The sequence below is a fragment of the Hypanus sabinus genome, chromosome 3 (assembly GCF_030144855.1).
Source record: "Hypanus sabinus isolate sHypSab1 chromosome 3, sHypSab1.hap1, whole genome shotgun sequence".
In the NCBI taxonomy this organism is placed as follows: domain Eukaryota; kingdom Metazoa; phylum Chordata; class Chondrichthyes; order Myliobatiformes; family Dasyatidae; genus Hypanus; species Hypanus sabinus.
Genome location: NC_082708.1, coordinates 127,899,832 through 127,919,039, shown reverse-complemented (window position 1 = coordinate 127,919,039; position 19,208 = coordinate 127,899,832). Strand labels below are relative to the sequence as shown.

Sequence of the window (19,208 nt, the reverse complement as noted above, 5' to 3'; positions counted from 1 at the left end):
TCAGAAATGTGAACTGCAACTCAACAAATACAAACTTTGAATACATTTTAGATACAATTTCTGAATTAGCCCTAACAGAATGTTTATCCCAGTATTTAGATGAATAATTGAATTTTGTGAGAGAATTTACCTGTGGTCACAGTTACACTTACTCTGTGGTGTCATTCTGCTTGCTGTGGTGGGATCTGAGCACAGTGTGCAGTGCAGCCTCTTTGCCTCTGTTATTTTGATGCCTTGGTTTGTTCTAACACAGTCATTTTTCAAAATTGACAGTTTAATGCTTTTCCCAGCTTTCCATGGAAATTCCCATAAGAAAGCATTGAAAGTCTGTGTTTTTTACTATAAGCGGTGTGACATCTGGGCAATATATTTCCTACGTGTCTACACACTTGAAGACACACATGGCTGATTAACCTAACCAAATGGCTCTTTCACAATTGCTTCAAAAATAGCAATGAGGGATTTATAGGAAGTTATCTCCTAAGGCTACTAAAACTGCATCTATTCTGCAGCATTTCAGACATTATCCTTGACTTGGCCAAATGCAATCTGGCAAAAAAATACACAATTATGTATATGCACCTCTGAAATAAAAACTCTTTATACAACATTTTTAATGTAGAAAAATGGCTCAAGGAAGAATAGCCTAGTCAGCAGGGATGCTGTCGATCTGCTTATAGCACTCTTGATTGTCCTGGAACTAAATGAATTCTGAACATTAAATATTGAAAGCTTAATTCATTGCTGATTACTGAGTCCTCAGCAAAATCCCTAGAGCAATGCAGGCCTAGCAGTTACTCACATACCTCAGAGCACCCTTAAACCTTCAGTTATCATAAACACATTCTGCAGATACTAGAAATCCAGCCTAACACATAAAATGCTGGAGAAACTTAGTGCATCGGGCATCATTTATAGAGAGGAATGAACAGTTGACGTCTGTCAGGGCTGGAAAGGGAGGAGGAAGAAGTCAGAATAAGAAGTTAGGGGAGCGGAAGGAGCACAAGTTGCCAGGTGATGGGGAAGGTAGGTGGGCCGGTGAGGGGGTATGAAGTGGAGGTGATAGGAAGAAAAGGTAAAGAGCTGAAGAAGGAATCTAAGAGCAGAGGAGAGTGGACCATGGGGGAAAGTGATGGAGGAGGGGTACCAGAGAGAGGTGTGGATAAGAGAAGGGATAAGAGTGGAGCCAAAATAGGAAATGGAAAAGGGAGAATGGGGTATAAATTACCGGAAGTTAGAAAAATCAACATTCTAGCTATCAGGTTGAGGCCACCCAGATGGTATATGAGGTTTTACTCCTCCAAACTGAGAGAGCTCATTGTGGCAGTAAAGGAGGCCATGGACCCCCATGTCAGAATGGAAATGAGAAGTATCCATTCTACAAAATCCTACAAAAGTTAGTGGATTGAACCCAATACATCACGGATAAAGCTCTCCCAACCATTGAGTACATCTACAAGAAACATTGCTATAGAAAAGCAGCATCCATCATCAAAGATCCTCACCACCCAGACCATGCTCTTTTCTCGCTGCTTCCATCAGCTAGAAGGTACAACTGCCTCTGGACTTGCACAACCTGATTCAAGAACAGTTACTGCCCCTCAGCCATCAGACTCTTGAACCAAAGGTGACAGCTATACTTATGCACCACCACTTTCTGCTTTACGTAGGAATCACTCCTTATGCAACTTCCTTGTTCATTCATTCCTCCCCACTGATCTCCCTCCTGGCACTTATCCTTGCAAATGGAACAAGTGCTACACCTCCTCCCTCACTGCCATTCAGCGCCACAAACACCCCTTCCAGGTGAGGCAGCAATTCACCTTTGATTCTGTTGGAGTTCTGTGTTTGGTTCTCCCCATGTGTGGCCTCCTGTATGTATACCGGTGAGACCCAACGCAGATTGGGAGACCATTTTGCCAAGCACTTATGCTCCATCCACCAAAAGAAGTGGGATCTCCCCTTGTCCACCCATTTTAATTCCACTTCCCATTCCCATTCCACTATGTCAATCCATGACCTCCTCGACTGCTGCAATGAGGATACACTCAGGTTAGAGGAACAATACCTTATATTCCATCTGGGTAATGTCCAACCCGATGGCATGAACTTTGATTCCTTGAGCTTCCAGTAATGATGCCCCTCCCCTTCTCCTTCACCATTCCCCATCTCCTTTTCCCTCTTACACCTTATCTCCTTGTCTATCCATCGCCTCACTCTGGTGGTCCTTCCCACTTTTCTTTCTTCTATGACCTTCTGTTCTCCTATTGGACTCTCCCTTCTTCAGCCCTGTATCTCTTTCACCAGTCAACTTTCTAGCTCTTTACTTCATTCTTCCCCCTCCTAGTTTCACCTATCAACTTGCGTTTCCTTCTACCTTCCCCATGTTTTATATTTACTCATTTGTTTTTCTCCAGTCCTGCAGAAATGTCTCGGACAAAACAGCAACTGTACTTTTTTCCATAGATGCTGCCTGGCCTGCTGAGTTCCTCCAGCATTTTCTCAAGCATGTGTTGCTTGGATTTCCAGCATCTGCAGATTTTCTCTTGTTTGTGATTTGATAGCTACACTCATTCTATTTCTGGTGTTCCCACAATCAGTGGCTTCACTTTAAGGACTTTTTTATCTTGTTATTTCATGCTCATTATTTATTGCTACTTATTTATATTTGCATTTGCAGTTTGTTATTCATTGATCCTGTTTACAGTTACTGTTCTATAGATTTGCTAAGTATGGTCACAGGAAAAGACTCTCAGAGTTGTATGTGGTGACGTGTATATACTCTGATAATAAATTTTACTTTGAACTTTGAAGTACAATTAAAATGGGTAGTCACCAGGAAATCCACCCTCCTTAACAATAAGGTGAATGGAGGTTCTGATGAATGAGTCAATATAAAATGTGTATATTAATCATATAAATTTCAACATTTAAGTAAAACAGAATTCCACATGTCATATTAGGAGAGAAAATTAAATTTAACAGAAGCAAGATAAGTGAAGAATGGGAGCGAAAATAGGTAATAAGCATGTAGGCTGATCATTCCAAATTTATTTTACTGAGGGATATTTGGACTACAACAATAATGTGGATTCATACTACACCCTTAATGTTGGAAAATATTTCACAAAGATTAAATGAAGCTTAATCTTAAACCATGGCCTGATTAGGGAGAGCCAGCATGTCTCTGTGTGAGGCAAGTCGTGTCTTACTAACTTGATTAGAATTTTTCGATGAGGTGATGAGGGTGGTTGATGAAGGCAGAGCTGTGGATGATTTCTATGTGAATTTTAGTAAAGTGGTTAACAAAGTCCCTCATGGAAAGCTCATTCAGTAGGTTAAGATGAGTGAGATCCATGCAGAATTGGCCATTTGGATTTAGAACTGGCTTGCCCATATTAAACAGAGGGAAGTGGACAAAGGGACTTCTTCTAGCTGGAGGTCATGATTAATGAAGTACTGCATGGACCTATACTGGAACTTCTACTGTCTCTGAAGTATATAAATGACCTGCATGAAAATCTAGATGGATGGGTAAGTTTGCAGATAATATGAGGTTGGTGCTGTTGTGGATAGTATAGAAGAATGGTAAAAAATACAATAAGTTATGGATCAGTTGCAGATATAGATGGAGAAATGGAAGATGGTGTTAGATCTGGACAAATATGAAATATGAAATACTTAGACCTTGGTAAGTCAAATGTAAAGATTCAGTACACTGTAAAGGGCAAGACCCTTAACAATGTTGATGAGTAGAGAGCCTGTGGGGGTCAAATTCATAGCTCCCTTAGAACATGGGTTTTAGAAACTTGATCTAGATCTCTAGTGCATGAAGGGTTTGTTCTAAGCACACATATTAGCCCTCCACTATTAATCCTGATCTTTAAAGAGAATCACTGAACTACTGGAATTAATTTCTTGTATTGCTGCCAGTTTTAAGACAGAAAGCTTCCTGGAGTTACTGGATCAAGCACTAAGTGTGGAACCTAATGTTTAAAAATTGGAGCTGAAATGGTACCATTTTAGTTCCACCTCAAGGAAACAAGTCTTTTGTCCCACAGGTGACCATCACTTACGCACTAAAGCCAAAGAAAGGGCCTATGAAAGACCAAAGGTTAGCAGTAAGTTAGAGGATTGGGAAGCTTTTAAAAACCACCAGAAGGCAATTAAAAAAGCGTTAAGAAGGTAAAGATGGAATACAGAAGTAAGCTGGCCAACAATATTAAAGAGGATACCAAAAGTTTCTTCAGATACATAAAAAATGTAAAAGAGAGGTGAGAGTGGATATCAGACTGCTGGAAAACAATGCTGGATGTAGTAATGGGAGAAGATAAATAGCAGCCGAACCAAATAAGTATTTTGCATCATTCTTTACTGCGGAAGACACTAGCAGGATGGTGGAAGTTCCAGGTGTCAAGGAGCATGAAGTGTGTGAAGTTACCATATCTAGAGAGAAGGCTCTTGAGAGACTGAAAGGTCTGAAGGTAGATAAGTCATCAGCACAAGATGGTGCACCCAGAGGTCAGAAAGAGTTGGCTGAAGAGATTATGGAGGCATTAGTAATGATCTTTCAAGAATCTCTAGATTCTAGAATGGTTCCAGAAGACTGGAAAATTGCAAATGTCACTCCATTCTTCAAGAAGGCAGAGAATCAAAAGAAAGGAAGCAATAGGCCAATTAGTCTGATATCTATGGTTGGGAAGATGTTTAAGATGATTATTAAGGATGAGGTCTCAGGGTACTTAGAGGCACATGATAAAATAGGTCGTATTCAGCATGGTTTCCTCAAGGGAAATTTTTGCCTGATAAATCTGTTGAAATTCTTTGAAGAAGTAACAAGCAGGAAAGAAAAAGGGGAATTGGTCAATGCTGTGTAATTGGATTTTCAGAAGGTCTTAGACAAGATGCTACACATAAAGCTGCTTAACAACCTACAAGCCCATGGTAGTACAGTAGAGATTCTAGCATAGATAAAGCAGTGGCTGATTGGCAGGAGGCAAAGAGTGGGAATAAAAGGAGCCTCTTTTGACTGGCTGCCGATGACTAATGGTGTTTCACAAGGGTCTGTGTTGGGACCGATTCTTTTTATGTTATATGCCAAGGATTTGGATGATGAAAATAATGGCTTTGTTGCAAAGTTTGCAGATGATATGAAGAAAAATAGAGGGGCAGGTAGTTTTGGGGAAGTAGAGAGGCTACAGGACAGACAGATTAGGAGAATGGGCAAAGAAATGACAGATGGAATACAGTGTCGGGAAGAGTATGGTCATGCACTTGATAGAAGAAATTAAAGGGTTGACTATTTTCTAGATGAAGAGAAAATATGAGGTGCAAAGGGATTTGGGAGTCCCTGAAGGTTAATTTGCAGGTTGAGTCTGTGGTGAGGTAGGCAAACACAATATTTTAGCATTCATTTCAAGAGGGGTAGAATATAAAAGCTTGGATGTAATGTCAAGACCTCACTTGTAGTGTGTGCAGTTTTTGGACCCCTTATCTTAGAAAGGATATGCTGAAACTGGGGAAGATTCAAAGGAGGTTCACAAAAATAATTCCAGGGTTAAATAGCTTGTGATTTGAAGAACCTTGATGGCTCTGGGCTTGTATTAACTGGAATTCGGAAGAATTAGGGGAGATCTCATTGAAACCTATCAAATGGTGAAAGGCCTTGATAAAGTGGATGTGCAGAGGATGTTTCCTATGGTGGGAGTGTCTAAGACCAGAGGACACAATTCAGAATAGAGGGGCTTCCTTTTAGAACAGAGGTGAGGAGGAATTTCTTTAGCCAGAGGGCGGTGAATCTTTGCCAACAGGTGCTTGTGGAGGCCAAGTTTTTTATGTATAATTAAGGCAGAGGTTGATAGATTCTTAATTGGTCAGGCACGAAGGGATCTAGGGAGAAGAAAGAGTTTGGGCTGAGAGGATAATTGGATCAGACATGATGAAGTGGCGGAGCAGACTTGATGGGCCAAATGGCTTAATTCTACTCTTATATCTCATTGTCTAATAGCATTACTACAAAATAATTCATTTCATTCTCATGAATTCCACCATTTTGTGGTGCAATAAGTATGTCACATCAAGGACGGAGGTCAAAGACTGCATGGACAATGAAAAGGTAATTGAAAACTGCACTCAATTTAGGACCTTGTCTCATGTGATACATGTCCTTACTGTGACTCCACAGAATCTGAGTATGTCTGGAGCAGTATCCTTAAGAGCTAGCAATGGTTGTTAAACTTGTTGACAGAAAATTTAGAAGCAATAATATGGTGAAGAACCACTGATTTGAGAGAATGGAGTCAGATAGAATAATGGAAAAAGCTGCTTTTCTTCAGAAAATGATGTTTCAGTTTTATATACACATTGGCAGACTTTGCTTTATCACCTCTCTGATATAGCTTCCAATAATGAAGCAACTGCTCAGTGACATTTGAAGTGTTAGCCTAAATTTTGTGCACAAATGCTGAATGATCAACATTTCTCAGAGATCAGTAATTTTTTGCCTGTGTGAAAATGATACTCAAGTATAAGATCCAGTGTTAAAATTAACTCAGAGCTCTGCTGTTTATAGTACAGGTTAAGCAACACTTATCTAAAATTCCAAAATCCGAAAAACTTTGAAACCTGATTTTTTTTTAAAGTTCTGACGTGACATCACAAAAGAATTCCACAAAGCAATGGGAAGTTTCCCAGGCAGTGTGCATATTTCTGTGCAATACAGACAGTTCTGACAAGTGACCAAGCATATATAATGAATGGATGTTAATGAAAAATAGAAAAACACTGCAAAAAGCAAAAAATGAAGATCTTGATGTGTATTGCAAGACTGGATTCGTCAGCGTCGTCATCATATGCTGCTTAATGGTATGCTGATCATAAAACAAGCAAAGATCTATCATGATGAACTGAAAATTGAAGGTAAATATGACTATACAGGAGGATGGTTGCAGAGGCTTAAGGAAAGGCACGGTGTATAATTTTTAAAGATTTGTGGTGATAAAACATCAGCTGTTCATGAAGCAGCAGAGAAATTCATTAATGAGTTTGCCAAGATTGTCGATGATGACAACCTAACATACAAACAGCTGCATCAGTACATAAGTGTGATGAACAAGTGTAAGACTAAGATAGCTTACAGGTAGCACATAAATTCAGAGTTGGGAATGATTGTGATGACAAACAGCCAGTGACTGTCCATCTGGATGGCTGAGATAGTGATAGTTTACCTTTCTGATGGCTCAATGCACATGTAATTGTTTCCTGCATGACATTATTAAAAATATTATATAAAGCTACATCCTCTCCCATTGCAGTTGCTGTGGAACAGATGGCTGCTTGAAATTGATGGTGGATATGAAGCCAATCTGGAACCAAGCTGGAACCTGATAATAAATGTGGTCAGGAGTGATCATTCAACTCTGACAGTCTTTGGAGGACCCTGTTCCATTGTATCAGATTGTGCTCAGATTACGGACTCTTCAGTTTGTGAGCCATTACACCAGCTATATACTACATGTAATGTAAATGGATTCCATGTTTACATTTGAGTTCTATCCCCAAGTTATCTCATTATATAGATGCAACTATACCAAAATCTGAAAAAAATCATTATCCAAAACACTTGCAGCCCCAAGCATTTTGTATAAGGGGTGCTCAACCTGTATAATACACATATGTTGATGTTAGAATACAAACTAAGCATTAAAACGCTGGTGTTATGATCCCAGCCCCCTCCTTTGTGAGAATCGCAAGAGCACCCGTCGGGGGGGGGGGGGGTCAGACCCAGTAGGAGAGAGAGAGAGAGAAATGTGCCAAATTGCACGTCCCACCCGGGATGCAGAATAAGACGACAGCGACTATTGTCTCATGGAGATCACGTGAAAAGCCCTCGGGCAAGGTGGGCTGGTTGAGAGATTGCATCATCCCAATCTGATTGACACCTGCGACCCCGTAAGGAAGTATAAAGGAGAGTCTCAGGGGGACAGCCCCTTCAGACGCACCAAGAAGACATGAGAGAGTGTTCCCGCAGCAGCGGGAAGCCATTCTGAAGGAAGCCACGTGCGTTAGATTCCGGGATTGGAATTTGTGGCTGGAATCACAGAAAACCGCTTTTAACTAACATCGGGGAGAGGGAACCAACACTCCCCCGATTTCACGGAAGCTTCATCAAGACTCGCAAGTTCTTTCTTTTCTCCCCCCATCTCTCTCTCTCGGTCGCCCCACGTGAAATCCAGCGATTTTCAAAAGGGCTGAGGCCTGCAGACTTCTGAGTGACTTTTATATTTCCAACGGACAATCTATTAACCCCTAGACAACCGTAGAGCTCACTTCTTAATGATGATTAGTACTATACCTGTGCTTTAGATTGAGTGTTGACAATGTGCACTATCTGAATGTATGTATTAACCTTACTTTTGTGTCCCTTTATAAATAAAAACATTTGAAAATAGTGACATCAGACTTCAACGGACCTCTCTATCTTTGCTGGTGAGTTATCCAGTTACGGGATTCGTAACAACTTGGGGTTTCTCGTCTCGGGATTTGACACCAAATTGGGAGGCCAGTAAATCGGGCTTGTAAATCAAAAACGTGAATCTGGTTATGCGGGTAGCCAGACGGGAAACCAGCAAAGATGGACATGGGTGAATTTATGGAAAACCAGACGGTGGGGGCGCTAGAGGCGGTCACCAAATCAGATTTGTTAAATTTAGCGAAGGGGTTGAACCTCACAGAAGTGAGGTCGTCCATGAAAAAGCGGGAGGTACGAATGGCCATAACCCAGTATTACATTGGGAAGAAGGTGTTTGAAGCTGAGGTATTGGGAGATATCCCTGAAAAGGTACCATCAAGTGGGACGGTTCAGTTAGAGGTGGAGAAATTAAAGTTGGAACATGAAATTAAGTTAAAAGAGCTGGAAGCGGCTGAGAGAGAAAGAGAAAGGCAAAAACAGCATGAAATTCACCTAAAGAAGCTAGAAGCAGAAGAGAAAGAGAGGGAACGGGCAGAGAAAGAGAAAGAGAGGAACGGGCCGAGAAAATGAAACAGAGGCAACATGACTGGGAAATTGAGAAGATGAAGAACGAGCGAAGAGATCAAGGGTTAGACCAAGCAGAGCGGTTTAATGTTAATAGTGAGTTAAGATTGGTGCCCCTGTTCGAGGAGACAGATGTCGATAGTTATTTCTTGCTTTTTGAAAAGGTGGCAGTAAATCAGAAGTGGCCAAAAGAGCAGTGGGTGGCGTTACAAAGTGTGTTAAAGGGGAAAGCCCAACGAGCATATGTGGCGTTGTCCCTGGAGGAGGGAGGAGTGGAGAATTATGATGAGGTAAAAAAGGTCATTCTCCGGACTTACGAATTGGTACCTGAGGCCTATAGACAAAAGTTTACAAATTTAAGGAAAGGGTGGAATCAAACGTATACCGAGCGAGCCCATGAGAAGGGGGTGCTCTTGGACCGTTGGTGCACCGCGGAAAGGGTGGACGTCTCAGGGAGTTACTTTTGATCGAGGAATTTAAAAGTTGTGTTCCGGAGGAGATCCGGGTGTATTTGAATGAGAAGCCGGATAAGTCCATGTCAGAATTTGCTAGGTTTGCGGACGAATATGTCCTAACCCACAAGACAAAGACTTCCTCGAATAAAGGTCCCGAGAGAGACCGTGGGAACGATCGAGAAAGTCCGACGAGTGAGGCAGAGGTCCCACCGGGAGCTAGCGGTAAGGTTGAGGGGGAAAGGCAAGACGGCCAGAGGGTTCCGGGTTTGACCTGTTTTAATTGTGGAAAGGAGGGGCACATTGCATCTTGATGCTTTGCTCCGAGAAAGGAGATAGGAAGAGGGAAAACCGCAGTCCCTATCGGGTGTGCCGTGGTATTCAGTAAATCGACCAGAGAGCCGAGGGTAGACAGAGTACGAGAAGGCTCTGGGAGTTGTCTGTCACACGGAACCGTGTCTGTGATGGAGGGAGACACACCAGTTCCCGTACGAATCTGGAGGGATACGGGCGCGGAACTATCCCTGGTTAGCCGTAAGGTACTAGAATTTGGTCGGGAAACGGGCATGGTAAAGGTGGAAGGAATAAATAAACGGATAGAAATGGTGCCCTTATATAAGGTCATTCTGGATAGTGAGCTGGTATATGGATCAGTTGAAATAGGGGTGCCCTCAGAATTCCCGAGAGCTGACGTGGACATCCTGCTGGGGACCGACTTAGCAGGGGGTAAGGTTTGGTCAGCCATGTTGCCGACCTGGCGACTGGCGAGTATGGTGGCCCCGCCCCTAGTGCCCAAGGACCATCTCGCTGGCGCGGTCACTCGCAGCAAGTCGAGAGAGAGAGCTGAGAACGAGAGCAGTTTAAATCTGGCCAGTTTTGATTTGGCCGAGACGTCTTTGATGACCCTGTGCCATGAGGGTTTAGAGGGTGGTAAGACGAAGAGTAGTAAAGTGAAAGGGGGTAAGGAAGAGGAGATAGATCTGCCCTTAGCGAAGAGAAAGGTCCTAAAGGTAGGAAATAAAGATGAGAAACAGATAAAGCTGTTAAAAGGTCCCGAGTTGGACATGGATGATCTGTCTGGTTTGGCAGAATTGTTTGAAGAACTTGAGAGTTCTAAAGGTGTTCCCGATAACGAGGTGAGGGCAGTCCTAGATGGAAAGGGTACCCTTGCCTCGAAGGAGTCTGCTAAAAGGGCAGAGGAGGTTGTTTCAGTTCGCAGGGTTGCATCTTCCCCGGGTGGGAGCTGCCCAGAGAGTAACTGGGAGAATCGGGTGAAGTTAGAATTTGAAAAAGGTACGGGTGTTGAAAGCCTGGAAGAGGCAAATGTCCCGTTTGAGTGTGGTGCTGAACCTGGTAACGGAGCTCAGAAGAAGTCTGAGGTATCTGATTCAGGGGAACGGGGCCGCCGTCCTTGTGGGTCAGATAGACTTGGTTCAGTGGAAAAAGGGTTAACCTTGCTAACCGGGAGAAGTGTGAGTTCACCGGTGTTTGTACTCGAAGGTGGGTTCAAAGTTAACGCAGAATTTAAGAATGGGGGGAATGAGGATTGTTGTTGAAGGAAACGGAAAGTCTGTAGTTTCCAAATCGAAGAAAGAAATCTTAAACCTGGCAGATCGCTCACAGAGTGAGCAGGGGGATAGCGGGGCCCCCCACTCTATTGTTATGCCAGGATGGGGTGTGAAGAGGCCGCCTTCGACATGCTTCTTGAGCGAAGAGTTAGAATCAAACACCAATAGCCTGAAGGGGACTGATAAAAGGGCCAGCCACCTGGGTAAAATCAAAGAATTGGGTGGAAATGGTCTAAGTCTGGGGCATGGTGTTGCTAAAATAACCCCGATGAACGGGGCGGGCGGGAGTCCACCACGCAAAACTACTCAAGTTCCCCACGGGGGGGCTCACCGAAAAAGAGGCAACGGTTAATGGGGATGCCATTGTTAGACAACCAAGCAGGTTGAACGGGTTTGCGCCAAAGCCTGTGAATAATAAAGACAACCCTTTGGAGACTTGCCGGTTAAGTTAAATGACTGAAACGATTAGTATTCGCATGAACTTTTGTAAATGCGCCTAAGCTAAGGTCACACCTCCTTAGTTTTGCTGCTTAAGAAAAAAAATAAATAGGTGGTTATTGAATTGAAGTCTGATGTACGGTTCGCAATGTTAAGATATTAAAGAAAGGGACACTGTAATCGTTAACTATTTAGATACTGACTTGAATGTGTAACGGTAGTACTCTGTGAAAAGAAAAACTTGTGTATTGTGTTAGATTCAAAACTCCTGTAAGACTGTGTACCACTCCGTTTTAACCACTGGTAAAAACATTTTAAGAGGAGAGGTGATATGATCCCAGCCCCCTCCTTTGTGAGAATCGCAAGAGCACCCGTCGGGGGTGGGGTCAGTAGACCCAGTAGGAGAGAGAGAGAGAGAGAGAGAAATGTGCCGAATTGTACGTCCCACCCGGGATGCAGAATAAGACGACAGCGACTATTGTCTCATGGAGACCACGTGAAAAGCCCTTGGGCAAGGTGGGCTGGTTGAGAGGGAGATTGCATCATCCCAACCTGCGACACCTGCGACCCCGTGAGGAAGTATAAAGGAGAGTCTCAGGGGGGACAGCCCCTCAGACCCACCAAGAAGACATGAGAGAGTGTTCCCGCAGCAGCGGGAAGCCATTCTGAAGGAAGCCATGTGCGTTAGATTCCGGGATTGGAACTTGTGGCTGGAATCACAGAAAACCGCTTTTAACTAACATCGGGGAGAGGGAACCAACACTCCCCCGATTTCACGGAAGCTTCATCAAGACCCGGCAAGTTCTTTCTTTTCTCCCCCAATCTCTCTCTCTCGGTCGCCCCACGTGAAACCCAGCGATTTTCAAAAGGGCTGAGGCCTGCAGACTTCTGAGTGACTTTTATATTTCCAACGGACAATCTATTAACCCCTAGACAACCGTAGAGCTCACTTCTTAATGATGATTAGTACTATACCCACACTTTAGATTGAGTGTTGACGATGTGCACTATCTGAATGTATGTATTAACCTTACTTTTGTGTCCCTTTATAAATAAAAACATTTGAAAATAGTGACATCAGACTTCAACGGACCTCTCTATCTTTGCTGGTGAGTTATCCAGTTACGGGATACATAACACTGGTATATTACCAAATTTTAGCTTATGAGGACATTATTTCTCTAGAGACCAGTTAAGAATTTTTAAATTATTCCTGAAAATGCATAATTGTATATGTTAATTCACAAAGCCAAGTTTTAGATTTTTCCTTTGATTAGTCTTATTCAGTTATTTCTAATTTCCATATCTTGTTCAATTCTTCCATTTAAAGTTGATATAAAGCAGATTGTGTTCTTATATTGTCATGCTACATTATTGCACTTTCCCTCAAACACTGCATATATTTCCCTTTTAATGAAATTGTGTATGGTGTTGAGCATGCCCTGTATCTTGGGTGAAGCAAAGAAGAAAAAGCATCTAAGTTTTCATCATGGTCTGTAATGAATCTGCACAATTACTTATTCATAACGAGTTGGAGTTTAGAGGAAATAATGGAAATCAAAAGACTCCAGTGGTGAGCAGAGCAGAAGGCATGAGAGAAGTTACAGTTAGTAATATGTATATTGAATACTTCTAGTGCCTCCTTTGGCAAAATTTGTACAGAAGAAGATATGCATTTTTTCCCTGCAGATAAAACTCTATACAGGTAGGGGCAAGCAATTTAAAAAGGTTTTCAGCTTTTCCCAGCAGCCCAATCGTAATGAGATTCATTAACAAGGGCAAATAAAAATAAGGTAGGACAAGAGGAGTGGGCATTATTGGAGTGGCCCAGTGTTAGAGTGGGGAGGCTTTGGCAAGAACAGGCTTGGGTGAAGTAATTTTCTAAGTCTCTTCTACATTCTTCATCTGGTAATGCATAATTAGTGCAGTGAGAATGGCTCCAGGGGCTGTATTGTGTTCTTTGTGTGAGATGTGGGAATTCTGGGGGACCTGCTGCCTCCTGGATAACCATATCTGCCACAGCTCCTCGGAGAACGTATTAATGAACTACAGTTGTAGCTCAATGATTTTCGGCTCATATGGAAAAATGAGGTAGGAGCTACAGGGAGGGAGTCATCCCTAAGTTTCAGGAGGAAGGTACTTGGGTGACTGTCAGGAGATGCAAAAGAAATGCACAGCCAGTGCAGAGAACTGTGCTGCTGAATAATAAGTATACCGCTTTGGACACTGTTGAGAGGGATGACCTACAAGACAGGAGTCACAGCATCCAGGTCTCCAGCACTGAATATGGTGCAGTGGCTCAGATGGAAAGGGGTAGAAGAGGACTGCAGTAATGGTAGGGGATTCCATAGTTAGAAGAGTAGAGATGAAATTCTGCAGAGGTGAAAGGATCACCTGGATAGTATGTTGCCTCCCAGATGCCAGGGTCAGGGTTATCTCAGATTGGATCCACGGCACCCTAAAAGAGGAGGATGAGCAGCCAGAAATCTTGGTATTTAATGACTTAGGTATCAAATGGGAGGAAGTCCTGAAAAGAGAATTTAGCGAGTTAGATAGCAAGCTGAAAAGTGGGACCTCTAAGGTAGTAAACTCCAGATTGTTGCCTGTGGCACACACCAGTAAGGGTAAGAATAGGATGATTTTGTAGATGAATGTGTAGCTGAGGAACTGGTGCAGGGGACAGGGCTTCAGATTTCTGGATCATTGGGATCTCTTCTGGAGAAGATATGACCTGCTGAAGAGGGATGGGTTATACTCAAAACCAAAAGGACCAATATGTAGAAAGGTTTGTTCGAGCTGTTGGGAAGGGTATAAACTAACTTGGCAGGAGGATGGGAACTGAACTGATAGAACTGAGGGGGGGCATTTGGTATACAAGCAAATGCAGTGTGTAGTGAGACTGTGAAGAAAGATAGGCAGAAAATAGGGCAAAATTGCTCTCAGTGGGATGAGTTGAAGTGGGGACATGAAGACAAAATCAAAAAGGGTGATGAAGACAGGATGGAAGGTGATATATTTGAATGCATGCAGTATACCGATCTTGTAGTGCAGACAGAAATTCCCAGCTACGGCATTGAGGGCATCACTGAGTCAAGGCTAAAAGAAGATTATAATTGGGAGCTTAATATCCAAGGATATACATTGTATCAGAAGGGTGGGCAGGCAGGCACACAGAGGGTGGGATGTGGCTCTGTTGGTAAAAAATGAAATCAAATCCTAGAGGTGATATAGAATCAGAAGATGTAGAATCCTTGTGGGTAGATTTAAAAAAACTACAAGGTTAAAAAGATCCTGATGGGAGTTATTTGCCTGACAAGTCTGTTGAAATTCTTTGAGGAAATAACAAGCAGGTTAGATAGAGGAGAATCAGTTGATGTTGTGTATTTAGATTTTCAGAAGGCCTTTGACAAGGTGCCACAAATGCGGTTGCTCAGCAAGATAAGATCCCATGGTATTACAGGACAGTTACTACCATGGATGGAGTTTTGGTTGATTGGCAGGAAGCAAAGAATAAGAATAAACAGAACCTTTTCTGGTTGGCTGCTGGTGACTAATGGTGTTCCACAGGAGTTGGTGTTGGGATTGCTTCTTTTTACATTACAGGTTTTTCCAACGCTCGCTTTATGACACCTCGCTGTTTCGAAAGACCTACATTAGCACCTGTCTTTGCTGACCGAAAAGGACTTTCACTGTTATGAAAAGACACCCACTTTAAACGTGTGTTTACCCTGAGAAAGACTACCATGACTGGGGAAGCCTTGCGCGAGCAGGTGCGAGCTCATACATGTATGTGCCGATTTTTTCTTACAAATCGGTTTTGGCTCGCTGTCTTCCCGATTCTGGTAAGTGAAACTACACTGTACATGCGATATTTCTACTTTATATAGGGTGCGTATTTATCATATAATTCCTGCTTTTACTATATGTTCATGTTATTTTAGTTTTTATGTTTTACTTGGTATGATTTGGTAGGTTATTTTTTTGGGTCTGGGAACGTTCAAAAATGCTTCCCATATAAATTAATGGTAACTGCTTCTTTGCTTTATAGGAATGCTCTACCTGTCAATAGCAGGGGAACCTGTATATGTCAATGATTTGGATGATGGAATTGATAGTTTTGTGGCCAGTTTTGCAGATGATACAAATGGCTCCGGGCTTATACTCACTGAAGGATGATGGGGTATCTCACTGAAATCTCTCAAATATTTTTAAAGGCCTAGATGGAGTAGATGTGGAGAAGATGTGTGCTAGAGTGGGGAAATCTAGGACCAAAGGGATATCCATTTAAAACAGAGATGAGGAAGAATTTCTTTGTGGTGAATCTGAGGAATTCATTAAAACAGTGTGGAGGCCAGGTCATTGGCTGTACTTAAGGTGGCAGCTGATAGGCTCTTGATTAGTCAGGGCATGAAAAGTTACAGGAGGACAATCGGGTTGAGAGGGAAAATGGATTAGGCATGATGAAATGGTATAGCAGACTCAATGGGCTGAATGGCCTAACTCTGCTCCTAGGTATTATGTCATTGGCATTCAGAACCATACGTAGTAATATGAAATAAACGAGTGCTATACATACATAATATTGGGATATATGACTTATGATGTTTACCGGTGCTTTCTCTTAATTCAGACACTTCAAGTGTGACCATTTGATTGCATAGAACTATCACAATATTCTCTGCCGCTACTGGATATTCCTTGATATATTATCCATGTGATTCGTTCCCTGTTTTAAGACATTATACACATCTAAGACTTAACAAATACTGTAAATTGATCTTTTTAATCAATTGGCTCTTCAGTCTGTGCATGTACTATTGCTCTGAAACTAAATGTCCAATAAATATTTCAAAGGGTGACTCAGCAAAATATTAAATTGAAGAAGTATGGCAAATTTATCGTAGAGTGGTAGCATACTGAGTTACAAGAGTGTTTAATGCATATACTGCTTTTTCTGAATTCGGAGAAATGTACCTTTTATTTCCTATATACTTAGTCCACTTAGAACAAACCGAACCACAGAAGTCAGTATTTGATCAGGTACAGGGAAATTGTTACTTACTAGTCCAGCTCTTCTAGCAACCACAGTGTGAAACTGTCCATCAGAGACCATCTTGGTCGTCATCAGTCTGTGTGCTCCACTTCCAAGGTTGAAGGAGAATTTCATTTTGCCTTCCACTATTTCCAGAGCGAGGAACTCAGCCTTGTTTCCTGTCTGATTGTCATAATTATACATTAAAAGTGCATTTTCCTTAATGGTGGAAAATTTGATATAGATATAATTATTGTTTGGATCCAGACTAGGAAACTCCATGTATGACAGCTCTTCAAAACCATAACTGTTCAGTTCACAGTGTTTCCCGAAGACACCTGAAACAACAAAATAATCAGTGAAATTAATTTAACTATTGCTCTCCTTTAGTAACGGATCAACAATTCATAAAAAATAACAAACATTTAATATAACGTTAGCTTTTATAAAGTCTGCATATCAAAAACATTTTTTTCTTCTTTGCACATCCATTGATATAGTTAATGGTTAACTTTGAACATGAATAAATGTAGATTTGAACAAGGTGTTTGTTCTACACTGATTTTGATCTTGAGTCTACGTAAATGATATTCTCAAGAAATTCAGGCAAAATTATTACTTGTTGAATTAACATAAAACAGATTTAATATTTGGATCAAGTTAATTTGAAATCAAAATGTCTGGTTAGTAAAGGTAGCTGAGGCCAATATGGGAACTGCAGACCTTTTCATAGATGAGGCAGGAGGTGGGTGATAGGACAGGAAGTTGGGTGGGTACTTTTTTATGTGGTGCATTTCCTCCCCTTCACCTACAGGGTTTCAGTGTGCTTCCAATGTATAATGAAATTCCCAAGACCATTTCTAATGCTACTTTTCCACGTTTGAGTAGTCGTGGGCCAGAGGTTCCCACAAATCATGAAAACTTAGCAATTCTTCAAGGAAACTTTGAGCACATCTCTGAATCTTTTTTTTTTGTCTGCCTGAGAATGGTCTCACATGAAAAAGCTCAGAACAGTGTATCTGCTTTAAGCATCTGAATAACTGGGCAACTAAATTATATGATCACCCCAGTATAAAGTCATAGCACTGCCCAACTGTACCTATCATCAGGCACTCACTGTCACACTGATCTGATCTAAACCACTATAATCTCCTCATATTTCCACAAATTACGTGATTTAGAGTCGTCAATTAACCTACAAACGTGAAAACTTTTGGAATGTGGGAAGAAGCTGGAGCACCCAGGGAAGCCCACGCAGTTATGGGTAGAACATGTAAGTTTCACACATATAGCACCTGAGGGCAGAATCAAACCTAGAGTGCTGAAACCGACAGGCAACAGCTCTTCTCACTCTACTACTGTGTTGCCCAAACTAACTGAGCATGACTGGGGTCTCAATATTGCCATTTGTTAACTTATCCTTGCAGTCAGGTTGGAAGATCTTGCAGAGACAGCATTGCATGTTTTTATCCAGTTCCTTTAGAAGCCTGCTCTGGGTAGTCCTAATCTCAGAAGCACATAGGAAGGCATGGCTCCTGATTGTCTAGTGCAGTCTGTGTTGTTGTGCTTGGTCTGCAGTCTTGTTCATCAAATATAATATACTTTTCTTCAATTAACGAAAGGCTGCATTGATTCAGGCTCATTATGCACCTCTTCGGTCAGATAGCAAGTGGTGCAGCAGGGGGCAGGTCGGTACAGGTCTTGCAGAATTTCTGTGTAAGGCTTATCCCTCTTCTGGGCTTCACTGATGTCTTAGAGCTCAGGCTTTAGCACTCATGGACACAAGTGTTATCTGAATACTGCAGCTTGACCACTGAGACTCAGTTAACCTTGATTTTGCAATGAAGTTGCCTTAGGTTGAGCAATTCCCTGTTTACTCAGAGGATTAGCTTTACTCTTTTGGAGGCTTGGTACAGCATTGCAATGAGAAAACCAATGACTTTTAGGGTACGATGCAGCCACGATTGACACGGGTCTTCAGTGAGATTGGCTCTACTGTAGACACTTTAATATTGTAGATTGTATCCTTAGAGAAAACTTAATAATAGGTTGAGTAGTATTCCACTTGGAAACAAACCCTTTAAACCTTTAACTTTGCTGTTGGTCTCCTTTGTCCTACCTTACCATCCCACATGTACATTGGTCCAATCCCAACCCACACTCCAATTTAGTTTATTGATTGCAACTGCTTCCATTATTAGATGGATGCTTCAACTTGACCCTTGAGGTTCCTACTTTGCTGGAGTGTCGCAATAAGAGAAGAAGCATTCTGTTTTAGAAACTGTGAAAAGACTGTTCAGTTGTGCATAGGACTTACGTATTAGACATAAAGTTGCCTAGCACATATCATCAATTCTATGCACCTTTGCTGATGCATAACATTTTCTAGGTCTCCAAGTTTCTTTGTGTGTGGTGAAACAACTAGGTATTTATCTTTTCACCAGATCCATGCTAGACTTATTTATATTGTACAAGATGGATTGCAGCAAATGAGAACTGACAGTAATTTATTGAGCACTTTGCCCCAATAAACAGGGCCATATTAGTGCTCATCTCACTCTGAGTACTCCTTTGAAAACTAAACACTTGAAATGAATAATGATCATCTTTAACTGACCTGATCTTTATTCTATTGATTTGTAAAAAAAAAGCAATTAGCACTGATATGTCTAAAAAGTTTGTAG

General features: G+C 41.8%; 1 protein-coding gene across 1 annotated transcript in view; it reads right to left on the bottom strand.

The window, feature by feature from the left end:
* Nucleotides 1–19,208, bottom strand: part of fat4 (FAT atypical cadherin 4) — a 363,920-nt gene that overhangs the window by 36,824 nt on the left and 307,888 nt on the right. The window contains exon 12 of the mRNA XM_059965100.1: nt 16,555–16,862. Coding sequence (XP_059821083.1) covers nt 16,555–16,862 — 308 coding nt within the window. The remainder of the gene's footprint in view (nt 1–16,554; nt 16,863–19,208) is intronic.